This window comes from Sorex fumeus, unplaced genomic scaffold, assembly GCF_029834395.1.
Source record: "Sorex fumeus unplaced genomic scaffold, SorFum_2.1 ptg000002l, whole genome shotgun sequence".
Taxonomy (NCBI): domain Eukaryota; kingdom Metazoa; phylum Chordata; class Mammalia; order Eulipotyphla; family Soricidae; genus Sorex; species Sorex fumeus.
The window spans coordinates 37,083,501-37,098,891 of record NW_026606059.1 but is presented as its reverse complement, the minus strand read 5'-3'; the positions used below and the strand labels follow the sequence as shown (position 1 = coordinate 37,098,891).

The window sequence follows — 15,391 nt, the reverse complement described above, 5'->3', positions numbered from 1 at the left end:
CAGAGTGCATACTTTACAAATGGAAGAGCCTGAGTTCAATCCCTGGATTGCAAAATAAAAAAATTAAAATAAATAAAAGATGATGAGATAGAGAAGTCAAAACTCCTGGCAGAGCAACGAAGTAGAGTTGAAGTAGAAGGAAATGAACAGATGTGGATAAACTGACTAGATAGTTTCAAATGAAAAAAGAAGCCTGTTTACTGAAGCACCATGGTCCGATGCAATTACTTGAAAAGGAAGATGTAGTCTAGGCAAGAAAACAAAGCACATTTATTTCTTGTGAACATATTGCTGCTGGTAAACAAACATTTGCCCAATTCCAATAAAGCGAATGCTGTTTGTGCCCAACATCTAGTTGGCAATGAATCTCTCTTATAAGCTTTAATGATCGTACGAATGAAAACAAATATTCGACACACTACGTGATCCAAATTTCTTCGCAGTGTCATGTTTGAAAACGTGTATAGTGAATATATAGAAATACAGTTTCTTTTGCTCTAGACAAACCTTGCTGTTTGGGCCTAAAGTATCCAAACCCTGGTATTTGATTTTGGGGGTCAAGGCAATGAAAAAGCACTTAATAATTGACGCACTTCCAATATTTCATTAAAAACTCCTTACATCCTGCAGCCCCCTCCCTTTGGATGCAGCGGTCAAGTCCCTGGTTGATGAGGATTAGCTTCAATGAACCTGCTGCACTTTTCCTTGAGGCTCCTCCAGGCGGGTCTCAGGGATACCTGGCATAAATATACTTCCTGCTTCTGCCTTGTTCCTTAGAGGCAGCGGCTAATCTGCTTTCCTCTCTAATTGTCATGATCCCCCACATTCCCTTGTCAGTCTAGACATCAGTTCTGCTCACTTTCTTCCACTGATTTTTCTAGCTTTATGACCTTGGGCAAGTCATTTAACCATACTGAGTTGGCTTCCTCAACGATAAAGTGTCTATAACTTCAGGGGGTTACAGTCAGGGAGCAGCAGGGAAAACAGTGCCCATTATAGTGCCGTCCTGTCCTCCTGGGCACTGTGTGTAAGGATTTCTATTTTGCTAGAGTTTGGGTTTCTTTCCTAGTAAAAGTTTCCCACTAACAATGCAAATGCCCACCCCTAACAAAGCAGTGGTTAATGATGGGTGAGGGAGCTTGCAGGAACAGGCTTCAAATTCTTGGTTAGCAGTTAAACTGATACTGGCCATTTACGTTATTTGCTTTAATTTGTGCTCAGGGCTGGGATCTGACCTTTGTTTCCATGGGACCCTGCAGCTGAAATGCAGTCAGGTACAGTCATGTAGGCCACAGAGAGCACAGCCCAGAGTGGAAGGAATTAGCCACACTGATTTCTTCTTCCCTCTTTCTGCTTGTCTGCATAGAGGGCCTCAACTTCAAGCAAACCCTGATTTTCATTTCACCACAGGTCATGGTCAAAGCTAGCTGTCTTTGTCCTGGAAAACAATTGCATCATTAATACTCTTTGTTGGTGTTCCTCCTCATTTTGCCTCTAATTTAAACTGTTATCTATGTACACTTTGAGAGTGATATTTCAAAACCATTAAAGATGCTGCTCTTTATTTGCCTAATACAATCTAAAGAGTTTTTTCATCGGTCCATTGTTCTGCTGCCTCAGATAAAGACAGCGTTTCTTGTTTGCTTGACGTTATGACATTAATATCCACCCTCAATGTTCAGGCTTCTCCCTTTTCCAGGACTGTTCTGCTCTGGAAAGTACTTTTGCTTTCTGGTGGTCAACTCATTTATGAGGTGGGTTTATTCCACTCTCCTAAGAGGAGTTCATCACCCTCCCTATCTTCCACCCCCATGAACACTTTCTTTCCTACTCTGCTGAGCTGTTTCACTGAACTCTGTTTCAGGCTTGGGAGGATCACAGTTTGGCAGTTTAACATTTGCTTCATTTATATATCAAATAGTCTTTCTATAAATTATAGCTTTCTATAGCTCTCTGAGGAGAGGGATTTTATTCATCAGATATATTCTATGTTTCACTTATTCCATAAGAGCTAAAAGATGCTCAATGTATATTTTCTGAAGGGAAAAAGAGAGGATTGGGGAAGAAATAAAGGAAAGAACAAAAGAAGGAAGAAATTAAATTACAATAAATACTGTTAAAAACAGGAGACTTGGTAGGCTCATGAGAAAAATTTCTGTCAGCCATCCATGATGAAATAATATAGTAGTATAGTTCTTGTAATCAATGCTTGACTAAAATTTGAAACCTCTCTAAGGTTATGTCAAAACTATCTCTGTTAATTGAGTCATTATTTCCCCTGGTTTCTAGATTTCCATTAACAATGACCATTTCCAATAGCTTTTGAAAATTTTATTCATTTAACAAATATTTATTGAGTATCTGCTACATACCAAGATATAGCTAGTGTAGAGAACGGTTGAGAGATCAACATCTGAAATTACATTCTATGGATTAGATTAGTTGTCTTGTTGCTAAGTATTATTTCTCTGTGACCTTGTTTTTAAAACTTTAAAAAGGAAAATAATAGATCTGTCTTATGTACTATGAAGATTAAATGAGGTCAAGTGCTAGTGTTAGCTATAGAGGATGGAATGGTTAGCAATGCAGTCCTTGCTCCTGCTCTCAGAATCCATAATCGATTAGAGAAGACAGACTTTTAATGCATTATTATACAAATAGTAATTTCATTATCACTGTGACAAGTGCCTTGATGATTACAATATTTTATGACACTGTATAATAGGGGTCCTAACCTAGTTTGGGGTAGGTGGTGGCTGGGAAGGGTTCCTTCAGGAAGTCATATATCAGCTGAGACTTCATGAGCAAATTGTTTCCTGATCAAAAGGAAGAGGAATCAAAGTGTGAGCAAGCTCTTCCCTAAATTTGGAAGGAGAAGGGCTAATTTCAGAGGATAACATTGTCTTCATTAATAAGATGTCCTTCTATTTATTTTTCATTAAAAACAGAGTTTGGGTTGGAGAAATAATACAGCTGATAGAATGCTTGCCTTGCACGTGGTCAGTCTGAGTTTGATCCCACTCACTCCATATGTTGCCCAGAGCCTTCTGGGAGTGATTCCTGAGTAGAGAACCAGGAGTAAGCACTGAGCACTGCTAGTTGTGGTCCAAAAAACATAAAACTAATGCTAAAGTTTTGGTAGAGAACTTTTGCCTTGTATATGTGAGGCCCTAAGTTTGTTCCTCAATCTCTCTCCCTCTTTCTTTCTTTCTTTCTTTCTTTCTTTCTTTCTTTCTTTCTTTCTTTCTTTCTCTCTCTCTCTCTCTCTCACACACACACACACAGCCATACAATATTCAATCAGCAATTGATGACATCTTAGATTCAGCGAAAATGGGATTAAAGAAGAAAAATAAAAAACCAACAACAGACTGGAGAGTTTTGAGAGCAGATAGTAATGGGGAAAGTGGCTCAGGAGATATACAGGGACCTGCAAGTAGGGCCACTTAAGTTTGACAAGGATATTAGACTTTGTCCTATGAAGAAAGTAAAGTCATAGAAAGATTTAAAAAAGGGGGAGTAATATAAATATGGTGAGTTTGAGAACTCATTGTGTTGTGATAAGAATACAGTGGAGTAGGAGAAAAGTACAGAGAAAGCCTTGCAAAAGAGTAGGCAAGTGCTCATGGTAGCAGGGACTGGAAGGTAAGAAGGGATGTAAGAAAAAGGAAATTGATGAATGTATTGAGTGGGTAGAACTCACAAGTCTTGATGGTTCATGGAGAATAAAGAAAAACAGATTTGAAAAATTGGCAAGGGAAATGGAATGAACAGCGACATCTCTGCAAATTACAGCACTCTATCGGTGCTTATAAGGGGATAATTAATAATTCAGTTTACTTATCTCTTTGGTTTTTGGTGTTTGTGCCATACCCAGTGATGCTCAGCGCTTGCTCCTTTGAAGACCATATACAGAGCTGGATCAAAACCAGGGTTGGCCACTTTCAAAGCAAGCTCCTTATCCCTGTACTCTTTCTCCATCCCTGAGTGCAGTTTTGGATATGGTTTGTGTGAGGGCTTAGTTGGCAGCCAGTTAGACAAATTACATAAGTGGCTTCACATGTAATTTTAAAGTCAGAAAAGAATTCTGAAATGGACACAAATCAGGAGCTCCAAAGCATTGATAAATTAATACAAGTCATAAGAAAGGAGGAACACTGCTTATTGAGTGTCCCAAGAGGCAGGGGGATAAGACAGATACAGTGTCCATGAAGCGAAGGAATAGACATAGAATTTCAAGAAAAATGGTGTGGTCAGTTCTATTAATTGTGGCTGACATGCTTAGTGAGTGAAAACTGAAAGAAGAAAAAATGCTTAGTGAGTGTCCCAAGTGGTAGGGGATAAGACAGACACTGTGTTCCTGAAGCCAAGGAACAGAGGGAGAATTTTAAGAAGAATAGTGTGGCCAGTTCTATTGATTGTGGTTGAGACTCTTAGTAAGTGAAGACTGGAAGGTACCCATTAGACATCATGACTTGCAGGTGGTTGATAGCCTTAGCAAGGGCTGTAGAGTCTCGTGGGTGGGAGTAGGAAGTAGATGAGAGGTGACAATCTGAGCCAGAGAATACAAACAATTATTTTGCGAATTTTTGTTGTGACTATAGAGGAGATAATTGCATCTGAAAAGACATGTGACAATAGTTTTACTTTCTTTTTTCTATACTTATTTTATTTTTATTTTTACTTTCATCTTTCTTTAACTGAAAATGGGGTGGAGAGGATATTTCAAGACTAATCGTAGGTGTTCAGCAAAGCAGGAGAATTTGAAGGTATAGGATTGGAAATAGTTGTGACTCAAAGCAAGTGAAATGGCTTAGACCCAGAGCCTACGGGGAAGGTGTGTATATGTTAAAGGGTTGCAGGGGGAACATGGGGCGTATGCCTCTCTAAAAGTTGGCTTTCTTTTTAATAAACTAGATAACTGATGTTAGGATCTGAACTTAGGGAAGCTCCCATGGGTTTGATGGCTTCTCGTGAAGTAGGTAATTTTGATAAATGAGATCCAAATGCTACACAGGAGGTGGGTAAGGAAGTAGGTGTATCAAATTTGTTGGAAGTCATCTAAAAGTTTTGAAATTGCTTTGATGAACTATAAGAAGGTGGGAGACAGTTTTAGAAGCTGGTGGAGTGCTGACAAAAGGTATACAGTGGCTCTTATACTCTTGGAGCTAAGAAGAGATGCAGTGTGTGAACTGCATCTCTTATTAGTTTACAGACTGACAAGGAACTCAGTGTAAGGCCAAGAGAAAGAATGAAATGCTTGATCTCATATTCTCAGCTTGTAAGGAGGAAAGTGAAGTTAGGAGGGATTTTAGGCCCAGGAGACCTGGATGTTGACCTGGAGGGCTAAAAAAGGATATCTTTATACATTGACAAAAATAAGCTAATGGAAATATCAGGAGTTCATCTCTCTGAGCATTAGTTCTATTTATGTCTTCCATAAAAAGATGTATCTTCTATAAAAAGAGCACAAAGAAGATAAAAAAAAATAAAAGTGGTAAACCATATCTTGGCGGATGCCAGAGGGAATGTGAACAAGAACACAGGTAGGGAGTTAAACTTCTATGAGTTAGATGATTTTTTTTTTTGATTTTTGGGTTATACTCGGTGATGCACAGGGGTTACTCCTGGCTCTTCACTCAGAAATCACTCCTGGTGGTGCTCAGGGGACCATATGGGATGCTGGGAATCGAACCTGGGTCGGCTGTGTGCAAGGCAAATACCCTACCCGCTGTGCTATCTCTCCAGCCCCAAGTTAGATGAATTTTTATAAAGCTTAGGAATATTCAGTGGAATGAGTAGCATATTTGCTTAGTACCTAGTTTTGTTCTTGGTATCTTGCTTAGAGACAGCTGAAAATAAATATCCATTACTTATCCCTTGAATGAAGAATGAATGAACAAGAGACAATGTTATTAAAATATTTTCTTAAAATTTCCCTATGGGGGTAGGCTAGAGAGATACTATAGTGGTAGGAAACTTGCACTGCACATAGTTGACCTGGGTTCAATCCCCGACACCACATATGGTCTCCCTACTCTTCCTTCTACACCTTACCCTGAGTGATCCCTGAGTGCAGAGCCAGGAGTAAGCCCTGAGCACCACTGATGTGGCCCAAAGGCAAAATTAAAAAATTATTTATTGGGTCCAGAGAGATAATACAGAGGTTAAGGTGCTTGATTGTTTGTGGCAAACCCCATTATAACCCCAGTACCACATATGGTCCTCTGAGTATCACCAGGTGTGATGTCAAAACAAACAGCAATAAACAATAATAGTCAAGGATATTGCCAGAGCTCTTTATAAGGATTGTGTTTCTAAATAAGTATTCTCTATTCCTTTAGGCGCAACCACAGCCTAGTGGCATAAAAAGGATTTTGGAACAATGTAATTTTTTAGCTTATTTATAGACTCATAACAAAAGTAAAGAAAAACAGGTGAAATTATTTTTTAAAATACAGTACTCAATTATATCTTTACACAATTTTGACATCATTAAAATATTACAGAGATATTTAACATTTTCTTCATGCAAAATCTTGAAATCTAGTAAACCTTGTATCTCAATTCAGACTGCCCACTCTTTTTATTTCCCCTCTTTTTGGGTCACACCTGGGAATGCTCAGGGGTTACTCCTGGCTCTGCACCTAGGAATTACTCCTGGTGGTGCTTGGAGGACAATATGGGATGCTGGGAATTGAACCTGGGTTGGCTGCATGCAAGGCAATCACCTTCCCCACTGTACTACCACCACACCCCCCCAGACTGCCCACTTTAAAGTGCTCAGTGTCTGTGAGTGGTTAGGGCTATGCATTATACCCTTCTTCTCAATTGCAACCTCTTCCAAGCTTTCTGAAAGTGCACATTTTTCTCTTGGATTTTTCTTTCTTGTTATAAGATGGGAGGTTCGTGTCCAATTGTGAGCTAAATATAAATAAACTAGACATTTAAATCTGAGTTATAGTACTCAAGGCAAGAGCTGAGTTGAATGTTTGGCTCATTCTAAAAGTGATTTACTTCATAGTTAACAGGACATTTATTTTTCTTGGATTGGTTTATTTATCTAGTTCAGTAAGTTGTGGTAAATTGTATTATCAGAGTGAGGGAGATTTGGTTTTTATTGCTCACTTTGCTAATAGAAAGGCTTGTTGCATTACATGAGAAATATTTAGGCATATCTTTAAAAAAAACTTTTGATTTATTTTTCTGGTTCAGTAAATATTGTTCCCAGAGAGCATAATCACATTGTCTGCAAGGATGGTTTTGATGATAAGACTTTGCTAACTGAATAGAAGGACACATGCTTACAAGAATGCCTTAAGATAAATTATCAAGAATATTATTGAAAGCGTTGTTTAAAACAGAACCCCATGTTGTAGAGCTGGGGAAATAGCAGAAGTGGTAGAGCACATGCCTTAGTGTGTGAGGTACTGAGTTTGATCCCTGGCACAGCACGAGCCCAGAGCACTATAGGATGTAGCTTCAGTGACCTCTGGGCCTCATGAGGCCTTATTCTGAACATCAGGTCTGCACTGGAGGCCAGCACCGCTGAGGATGACCTCTCCAATTCCAAATGAAATGCACTGAAATGTCATCAATAGTTATTATTCAGAAGGAAATTTCTGTGTAGTAAGAGGTACCAAACAGGGGATGGCACATAGTACACTGCACAGGGCTCTTACCTTGCAAGCTGCCGACCCAGATTCCATCCCCGGCATCCTTATGGTCCTCCAGAGCATCCCCACCAGTGATCCCAGAGCAAAGAGCCAGGGTTAGCCCAAGAACTACTAGGATTGGCCCCCAAAGTATAATACATAAAGAAAAGTACTAAGGTTATCTTTCCTGTGGAAATTTCATCACTTATCTTGACTTTTAAAAAATAATAGTTTGTTATCCATTTTGAAAAGCCAGTCTCATTTATTGTTAGGTTACATGATGCATAACCACACACAATTCTTTTTATAGTTTGTCTGGGGGAACTTTTGGCTGAATTTATGCTTCATGGCTAAATCTGTAAATAATTCTAATATTCCCAGACCGTATTTTTCTAATCTGTAAATGAGGAAGGCTAACGAGATAAAAACCAATGAGCAAACATATGCCAAGCTGTCACTGATTCGAGCACGTCACCACCTTAATTAACAATCCTCATTACTCCCACTTACCATGATGTAGCTATTATCATATCTCCATTTTACATGAGAAGGTGGAATTATTCCAAACCACAATCCAATGGTTAGGGAGGGAGGGTAGCAGAAACCCAGAATAGAGCTCCTGGCAGAAATTTACCTGATACTTTAGGTAACAGCTTTGATTAAGCCACTAGAGACTTAATCAAAGTGGGGGCTGGCCACACCCGATGATGCTCGGGGCTCACTCTTGTTCTGTGTCAGGGATCATGCCTGGCTATGCTCAGGGTGATCATATGTGGTGCTGGGGATTTGAACCAAGGTTGACTGCATGCAAGACAATACCCTGTACTCTCTGCTCCCAAGAGACTTACAAGATAAAATTCCCTAAATAAATAAAGTCCCTTTTTGTGTTTAAAGGTCATTATAGAGGCTCAGAGGATATCAGACATCTGTATGCTATTTCATAAATACACTGTTGACTTCAATGAAAAAAGCCAGGACTGTGGGATACTCTCTTATAAAAGTACCGAGGTTGTTTTTCTGAAACCCAACGGAAGGGTTACATTCAACTGAGAATTTGACTAATTGCCTTCAACTCCTTATCACTTGGGTTATTTCTGCTTTTTTGGGGTGTGGGTTATATCCTGGGTCCTCAAGGGCTACGCCTGACTTGTTGCTAGAGCATTGGTGGTACTCAGGAATTGAACCTAGGGATGCTGCCTATGAAGGATGTGCTTAGTCTATTGTGCTATCTTTCAGCCCCAGCTGGCAAATGCCTGATTGAAGAATAGTTTCCTGTGGGGGAGGAGGGAAAGAGAGAGAGAGTGAGAGAGAGAGAGAGAGAGAGAGAGAGAGAGAGAGAGAGAGAGAGAGAGAGAGAGGAGAGAAGAGAGAAGAAAGAGAAGAGAGAGGAAAGGAGATACAGAGGGAGAGAGGGAGAGAGACAGAGGAGAGAGGAGAGGAGAGAGAAGGAGAGAGAGAGAGTGAGGACTGAAATAGAGGCAATAAAGATGTGAAGGAAGCTTTTGTTAGTTTGTTTGCAAGCTGAGATGATGCTGGCTGAAATAGTTCAAGTACTCCTATGCTGCCCTTGGGGTTAAACTGGTTTCCAGAGGACCCAGGAGAAAGCTTGACGTGTTTATTTTGGTAGAGGTGTTAAAACTTCTTAGGAGAAGGCAAAGTGCCTGAATGAAAAGATTACCACCCAAAGTGATCTAAATGACTAAGCCCCAAGGCAAGAAGCTTCTCTGCTGTTTGCCCACAATTACTGAGCTGAGATGATTTTTTTTTCAGCAAGTAAAAGCGATTGATCAAACTTTCCAGAGAATACTTGGACTCACTAAACAGATTGAGGGCAAGATTTAAGTGAATCTTTCTCTTGGCTTTAAAAAGTATATATTAGGCTTTTAAAAAGCAACATATGGGCTGAAGATATAACCAATGGGCTGAAGCACAAGCTTTGCATGCAGGAGGTCCAAGTTTAATCTCAGCATCACATGGTTTCCTGAGCAATGCAAGGAGCTATACCCGAACACAAAGCCAGGAGTAGATTCTGAGCATTACTGCGTGTAGCCCCCGTGTGTGTGTGTGTGTGTGTGTGTGTGTGTGTGTGTGTGTGTGAGTGTGTGGTGTATGCTCAAAGCTTGTGCCACACTCTCTGTGCTTAGGGATCTTACCTAAGGGATTGAGCCAGAGTCATTCAAGTGCAAGGTGAGCACCTTAACCCATGTACTATCTTTCCCACCCTAAAAATGGTTTTTTAAATTGTTCCTACTTTTTAATTATACATTTCAGAAACACCACAATATAGTATGTTACTTAGAGCAAATGGGATTGCATCAGAATGAATGATGGGACTTCTTAATCAAGGAAAATGAGGTCCTGAAAAGTTTGGTTCCTGTGGCTGGAGTAATAGAACGGTGGGCAGGGCAATTGCTTTGCACATGGCAGACCCAGGTTCGATCCCTGGCATCCCATATGGTCCCCCAAGCACCATCAGAAGTAATACCTGAATGCAGAGCCAGAAGTAAGGCCTGAGCATTGCTGTATGTGGCACCCAAATAAACCCCCCCCCAAAAAAAAAACCAACTCAAACAAAAAAAGTTTCATTTCTTATGCCCGGTTCCACAAAACTGTTCACTTGCTTACTATCTCCTCACTTAAGACACCAGAGTTTATTGGCATAAGAGAGCCTTTATTCTAGGTCCTGTAAGAATAGGTTTTCAAAAACATCATTTCTATCTAAAATTGACCCCACACGGGGGCACATGAGGTCACATGAAAGAGGGCTACGGAGTGTGGTGGCCAATCATTTCCTTTCATCCTTTCCATGGGGGACAAGTGCCTCCTCCCCTTCCCAAACCCTCTTCTATCTGTCTAGCCCAGTATCCCCACAGCTCTTGGTGGATCTATGACTGGGTAAATGGAGAAATATTTCCATAGAAGAATCAAGGGTTTCAAATGTTTATAAAATTCTTTATGATTTATTATATTTGATTTGGATAATTATATATCTGGGCGCCCATGAACAATTCCTAGACGAAAAGGCATCATGAGTAGGAAAAGTTTAGGCGACCCTGTTACAGAGTACTGGTTTTCAAATGGTAGAAGCGTAGAGGCTGAAAAATCACTGGCACACAAGCAAGGCAATTGGGTAGGGGTGGGGAGGGAAGAGGAATCACGTTCCTATTTTTGAGTGTCTCTGTGAATGAGGGGACAGAAAAATCACCATGCACCTGACAGTTTCAAAATCGTTTGTGATTGCATCTTCTCCCTCCTCCTGTTATTAGATCTCAGTCTGTGGTAGAAGCTGGGACCTTGAAGCACGAGGAGAAGGGAGAGAATGAGAACACGCAGCCGCTGCTGGCTCTGGACTGAACCCAAGTCGCCCTTTGCTCCTGCACATCGCCAACCTTCAGTGGTGTCAGCCACCCTGGAAGCACATGCGCCATTGACCTACATAGACACGTGCGTTCAGCTTGACACCGGTCCTCACTTCTGCCACCCAGTAAAGACTGTCACCAGCTATTGGTCTGAGCAGCCAAATAAAGACTTGAGAGAGGTTTTTTCCCCCCACCCTCCTCCAGTAGGGGACTGGAGGATGAGCAAGGAAGGTATTTATGTAAACAAGATTCCCTCCTCCTCCCATATTTATGGTACTACATGAACTGAAAAAAAAAAAGAAAAACTAAATCTGATGCGTACACTGCATTAAGACAAGGATTTTCTTGAGGCACCACAGAGGCCCTCTCCAGTTTTGCAATTTAAGATTAAGTGCATTTCCAAGTTGATATCTTAGAATTAAGCTGTGCAGACATGATTGTCAAGTTTCAATGTAGTGCAAAGCCCCAAGATAATAGTATCTTCAGTGATTTCCATTCTCATTAAATTATTTTCTTTGACCTCATCACCAGCATCAAATTGATCAGCCTAAAAGCATGTTCTCGTAGGTCTGCCTATTTGCAGAGTTTGCTTCTTTTGATATCCTGCAAAAATGGTTTTGACATCCCCTCTTTTGTCAGACCACCAGCTGATAATTATGAGCTGTCTTGAAAAGACACACAACGTGAAAAATGATGATTTTATTGTAACAGTGTGACTTTCCTATAGCCAACGTGCGTCTGCAGGGGTGGGGGATGGACCACTAAAAACACATGTCAGTGATTAATGAATCCATTCAAGTTGCCTCACTTGGGTCACTACAGCCAAGAAAAGTGCTCGGAAAGCATTTAACCCCCCACCCTCTTGCAACCACTCAACAATGTGGAGAAAGGGTCTGGCTGAAAGGGTAGGTATTAATTATGGGGGAAGGTCCTAAAGGATGGTGAAATATGCAAGTGCTGAAAATAAGACTAAGAATGCAGGATGAAATGCCAAAGATCATTTTATTTCTGTGTCTATTCTCCTTAGAAATGGAGACCCCAAATATTCAAAGGAAATTAAATTTAAAATGAGCAGATATCCTAGGATATTATATCCTTAGAGTGTCATGTTTCCCCAAAAACAGTTGTATTTTTTTTAAGATGCTTATTATTCCCCCATCCATCTGCATGATATGGTATTTGTTAGTATGACCAGTTGGTGCTCAATGTCAAATCAAATTTTTAATTGAAAATGGACAGTAAAATGTGACTTTACATTGTAACAAGATTTGTTAAATATTTAACAAGAATTTGTTACCAAAAAAATTCAAAAGAAAGAGGTGATTTTACTGATCTTAGTCATCCTCAATATCTATTTAAATAATTATCTATTAAAATTAGTATTAAACATTTACTGCCTCTTTCTCAATGAATCTAGCTTTTTTTCTGGTGCAGAAAAATAACAATTAAATTTTGTTATCCAACCCTTGAAATAAAATTGAAACTACTAAAAATATTTCTAAAACAATTGTATCACAGTATAAAGCTTATTTATTTGTGTCAAATAACAAAATAATAACACTGAATGAATTCTACCAGTGCAGTGAAACATCACTTGTATACTATCACATAGGGAAGAAAAACATAGAATTAAAGTGAATCAGGTAATTCATTTTATTACTTGGATTTGAAAAAGTTGTGGGATCCAAGTATGTAAAATACTATTAAAGTCAATTAGTGCCAACACTTTGCAACAGTAATAATAATAATTCTAGCTTTTCAATTGACAATAGAATTCTACTGTAGTGACCTGATTTTAAATATCATGCTACAATTACTAAGTTAAAAGCTAGTTTTAATTTTATTCCATGATTTTATCAAATGAATGTATGATGGTTCAACAATGACAACTTGTACTATTAATTTCTTCATGTGTATGCAATATACATACAAGAACCAAATTCAACACGTGACATGAATGTTACCACCCGAGCATTGGATTGTAATGTCCTTTTGTTGGTCATTTCTTTTGTTCAATAAATACTGAAGGACATAAATATCTCCTTGTTCTGCAAGAGTCTCCCTTTTCTTTTGGACTTTGTAAGTTTAATATGTTTCTTTCAGATGCTTCTTAGCTTATTTTAGTGGGATTTTTGAATACTGTCATAACAGCAATAAAACAAACTGCAAACACTACTAGTAAAATTGAATGTCCTCAAAAGCAGGCAAAAATGGTCCATATCAATTTTAAAGAACTACTTTTATAATCATATAAATGACTGCCTTTGTATTTAGAAAAAAACCGAAAGTACATTTTAAAATAAATCTATGAATGAAGTTTGGTAATTAACCTATGCATTATTTACTCAACATTTTTGTTCATTTGGCTTAAAGTTCAGTGCATGAATATTATTACATTCTCACTGCTAACAAATCTAGTTAGCTCTGATTTAAACATGTAATGCATTAATACCTGTTAAGCTAAACTTTGGCATGAATATGCATTGCCCATTTTTTAATTGTTATTTTCATGCTAGGTTTAACAGTAAAACTAAATCATGATAAAAAACATCTATTGTAAAGTGATATTTAAGTGACAGAAGCTTCTAAAGCCAGAGAGATTATAAGAGTCTTCTGAAATCTTTCCAAGTGGAAATCAACCTAGATATCCTAGATCTCCTATATCCACATCAATTTCAGGACAAAGATCCTGGCATTCTTGGCTTCTACTCTACCATTCTTCATAGTTTTATTGTGATGGTCAATCTACTCAAGAAGCTCCTTACTCACACAGGTAATAGGCAAAGATATTCTAGATTTTAGTTTTATCTCATTCACAGATAGCAAAATGAGATACTCATCTGATCCCAACCAATTACTGTTACTTTAAGAAATTTCACTTTTACCCCCCAAGCCTTAATACATGCGTTAAAAAAAAATTTACATGTGAACTTCTCATTACTCAGTATACAATGACTTCATGTCTACTATAAAATTTTTTGTTTAGAAACAAAGGTAATTTTTATAGGTAAAGGTAAAGGTAAAGGCCCTCCCGTTGATCGTCGATTTGCTCGAGCGGGCCCAGTAACGTCTCCATTGGAGACTTTGTTGTTACTGTGTCTGGCATATCGAATACTCTCGGTAGCTTGCCGGGCTCTCCGAGAGGGGCGGAGGAATCGAACTCGGGTCGGCCATGTTGGCCGCTTGTAAGGCGAACGCCCTACCCGCTGTGCTATCGCTCCAGCCCACATAATGCCTGCACTATTGACATAGTAAGGAGAGAAATTAAGACTATTTCAATGAAAATAATAATAATAATAATAATGATAAAACAAAGAGAACTGAGTGGTACATTCACAGATACTGGCATAATTCCATCTTTGTCCTTTGTATAAAGAAAATAAAACTGCTTTTATCATGAATGCATTTTACTAACAATAATTAGAACTGCATAGAAAGATTGCAAACTAAATAATCTATTCACAGTTTCTACATATATTTTCTTTGTACACTGATTTAGTCCTTGTGTATCGGGAAAGGTATCTTTGGCTGGCAAGGAAGAAACTACATGTTCACCTGAAATACAGACATCAGACTGGTGCTCTCTGGCATGAAATACAGCTGGGAATTTTCTAAATGAATTGCATTCAGGCAAATATTCCTTAGTGTCTTCTAGCCCTCGGAGGAAATTTAGAGTTTATTAGGCTACAAGTTGAGGGAATTAAGGACCTTGGTATTCAACCTTCTATCCCGCTTTGTAAGAATCCAAAAGACAGCCTCTCTGTTGCATGTTCTGAGCCTACAGAACACATTAAATTGCAGGAAGGTTTCGTCGCTGCTGGGCTGTCAGTTCTGGGTGCCACACGTCCACGATGAATATCAGCCGGAAAGATGTGGCATCCTGCCACACCTCATGCTCAAAGGAGTCGTCAAAGATGAGCACCTTGCCTTCTTCCCACGTCCTGAAACAGAAACAAGAAACACACAGTCCTTGGGTTGCAATGTCTGAGGATCAACTCACATCTTGACAAGGGAGGCATGTCAGGAACCCTCTGGAATAGGAATAGCTAACTGAAACCTCAATCCAGGGTTTGTTTATTCAGTCCTTGGGGATTAAGAATTTCCAGATTCTTCACATAAGCATTGGTTTCCAGTGCTTGGAATTGTAAATGTGTAAAAGATGGAGGTCGGGGAATTGGTGATAACGCAATCGTGATCTCATCAAGGGCCCTGTGATAATTCTTGGTCCAACCCTGGTGAGGCTTGTGGAGTTGGATTACGACTCAAATCTGTGCCTGCGTCTAGGGTCACTTCTTCATCCTTAGCTCCACAGCTATCCATCGGTCTTTCTGAGCCAGTTTAGGTCTGCATGCTGAGAGATAGGAGGTATTGCTATGT

The 15,391-nt window shown here is 39.3% G+C and overlaps 2 protein-coding genes across 6 annotated transcripts in view; one reads left to right on the top strand and one right to left on the bottom strand.

Annotated features, from left to right (window-relative positions):
• The window catches only part of CLVS1 (clavesin 1), a 165,867-nt gene extending 154,658 nt beyond the window's left edge, over positions 1–11,209 (top strand). The window contains exon 5 of the mRNA XM_056110857.1: positions 10,922–11,209. Within this exon, the coding sequence (XP_055966832.1) occupies positions 10,922–11,009 (88 nt within the window). The 3' untranslated portion in view covers positions 11,010–11,209. The remainder of the gene's footprint in view (positions 1–10,921) is intronic.
• A 3,039-nt stretch (positions 11,210–14,248) lies between these two features.
• ASPH (aspartate beta-hydroxylase) overlaps positions 14,249–15,391 on the bottom strand; it is a 235,787-nt gene continuing 234,644 nt past the window's right edge. For all 5 annotated transcript variants that reach the window (XM_056113451.1, XM_056113434.1, XM_056113458.1 and 2 more), the window contains one exon: positions 14,249–14,955. In XM_056113451.1, the coding sequence (XP_055969426.1) occupies positions 14,805–14,955 (151 nt within the window). In that variant the 3' untranslated portion in view covers positions 14,249–14,804. The remainder of the gene's footprint in view (positions 14,956–15,391) is intronic.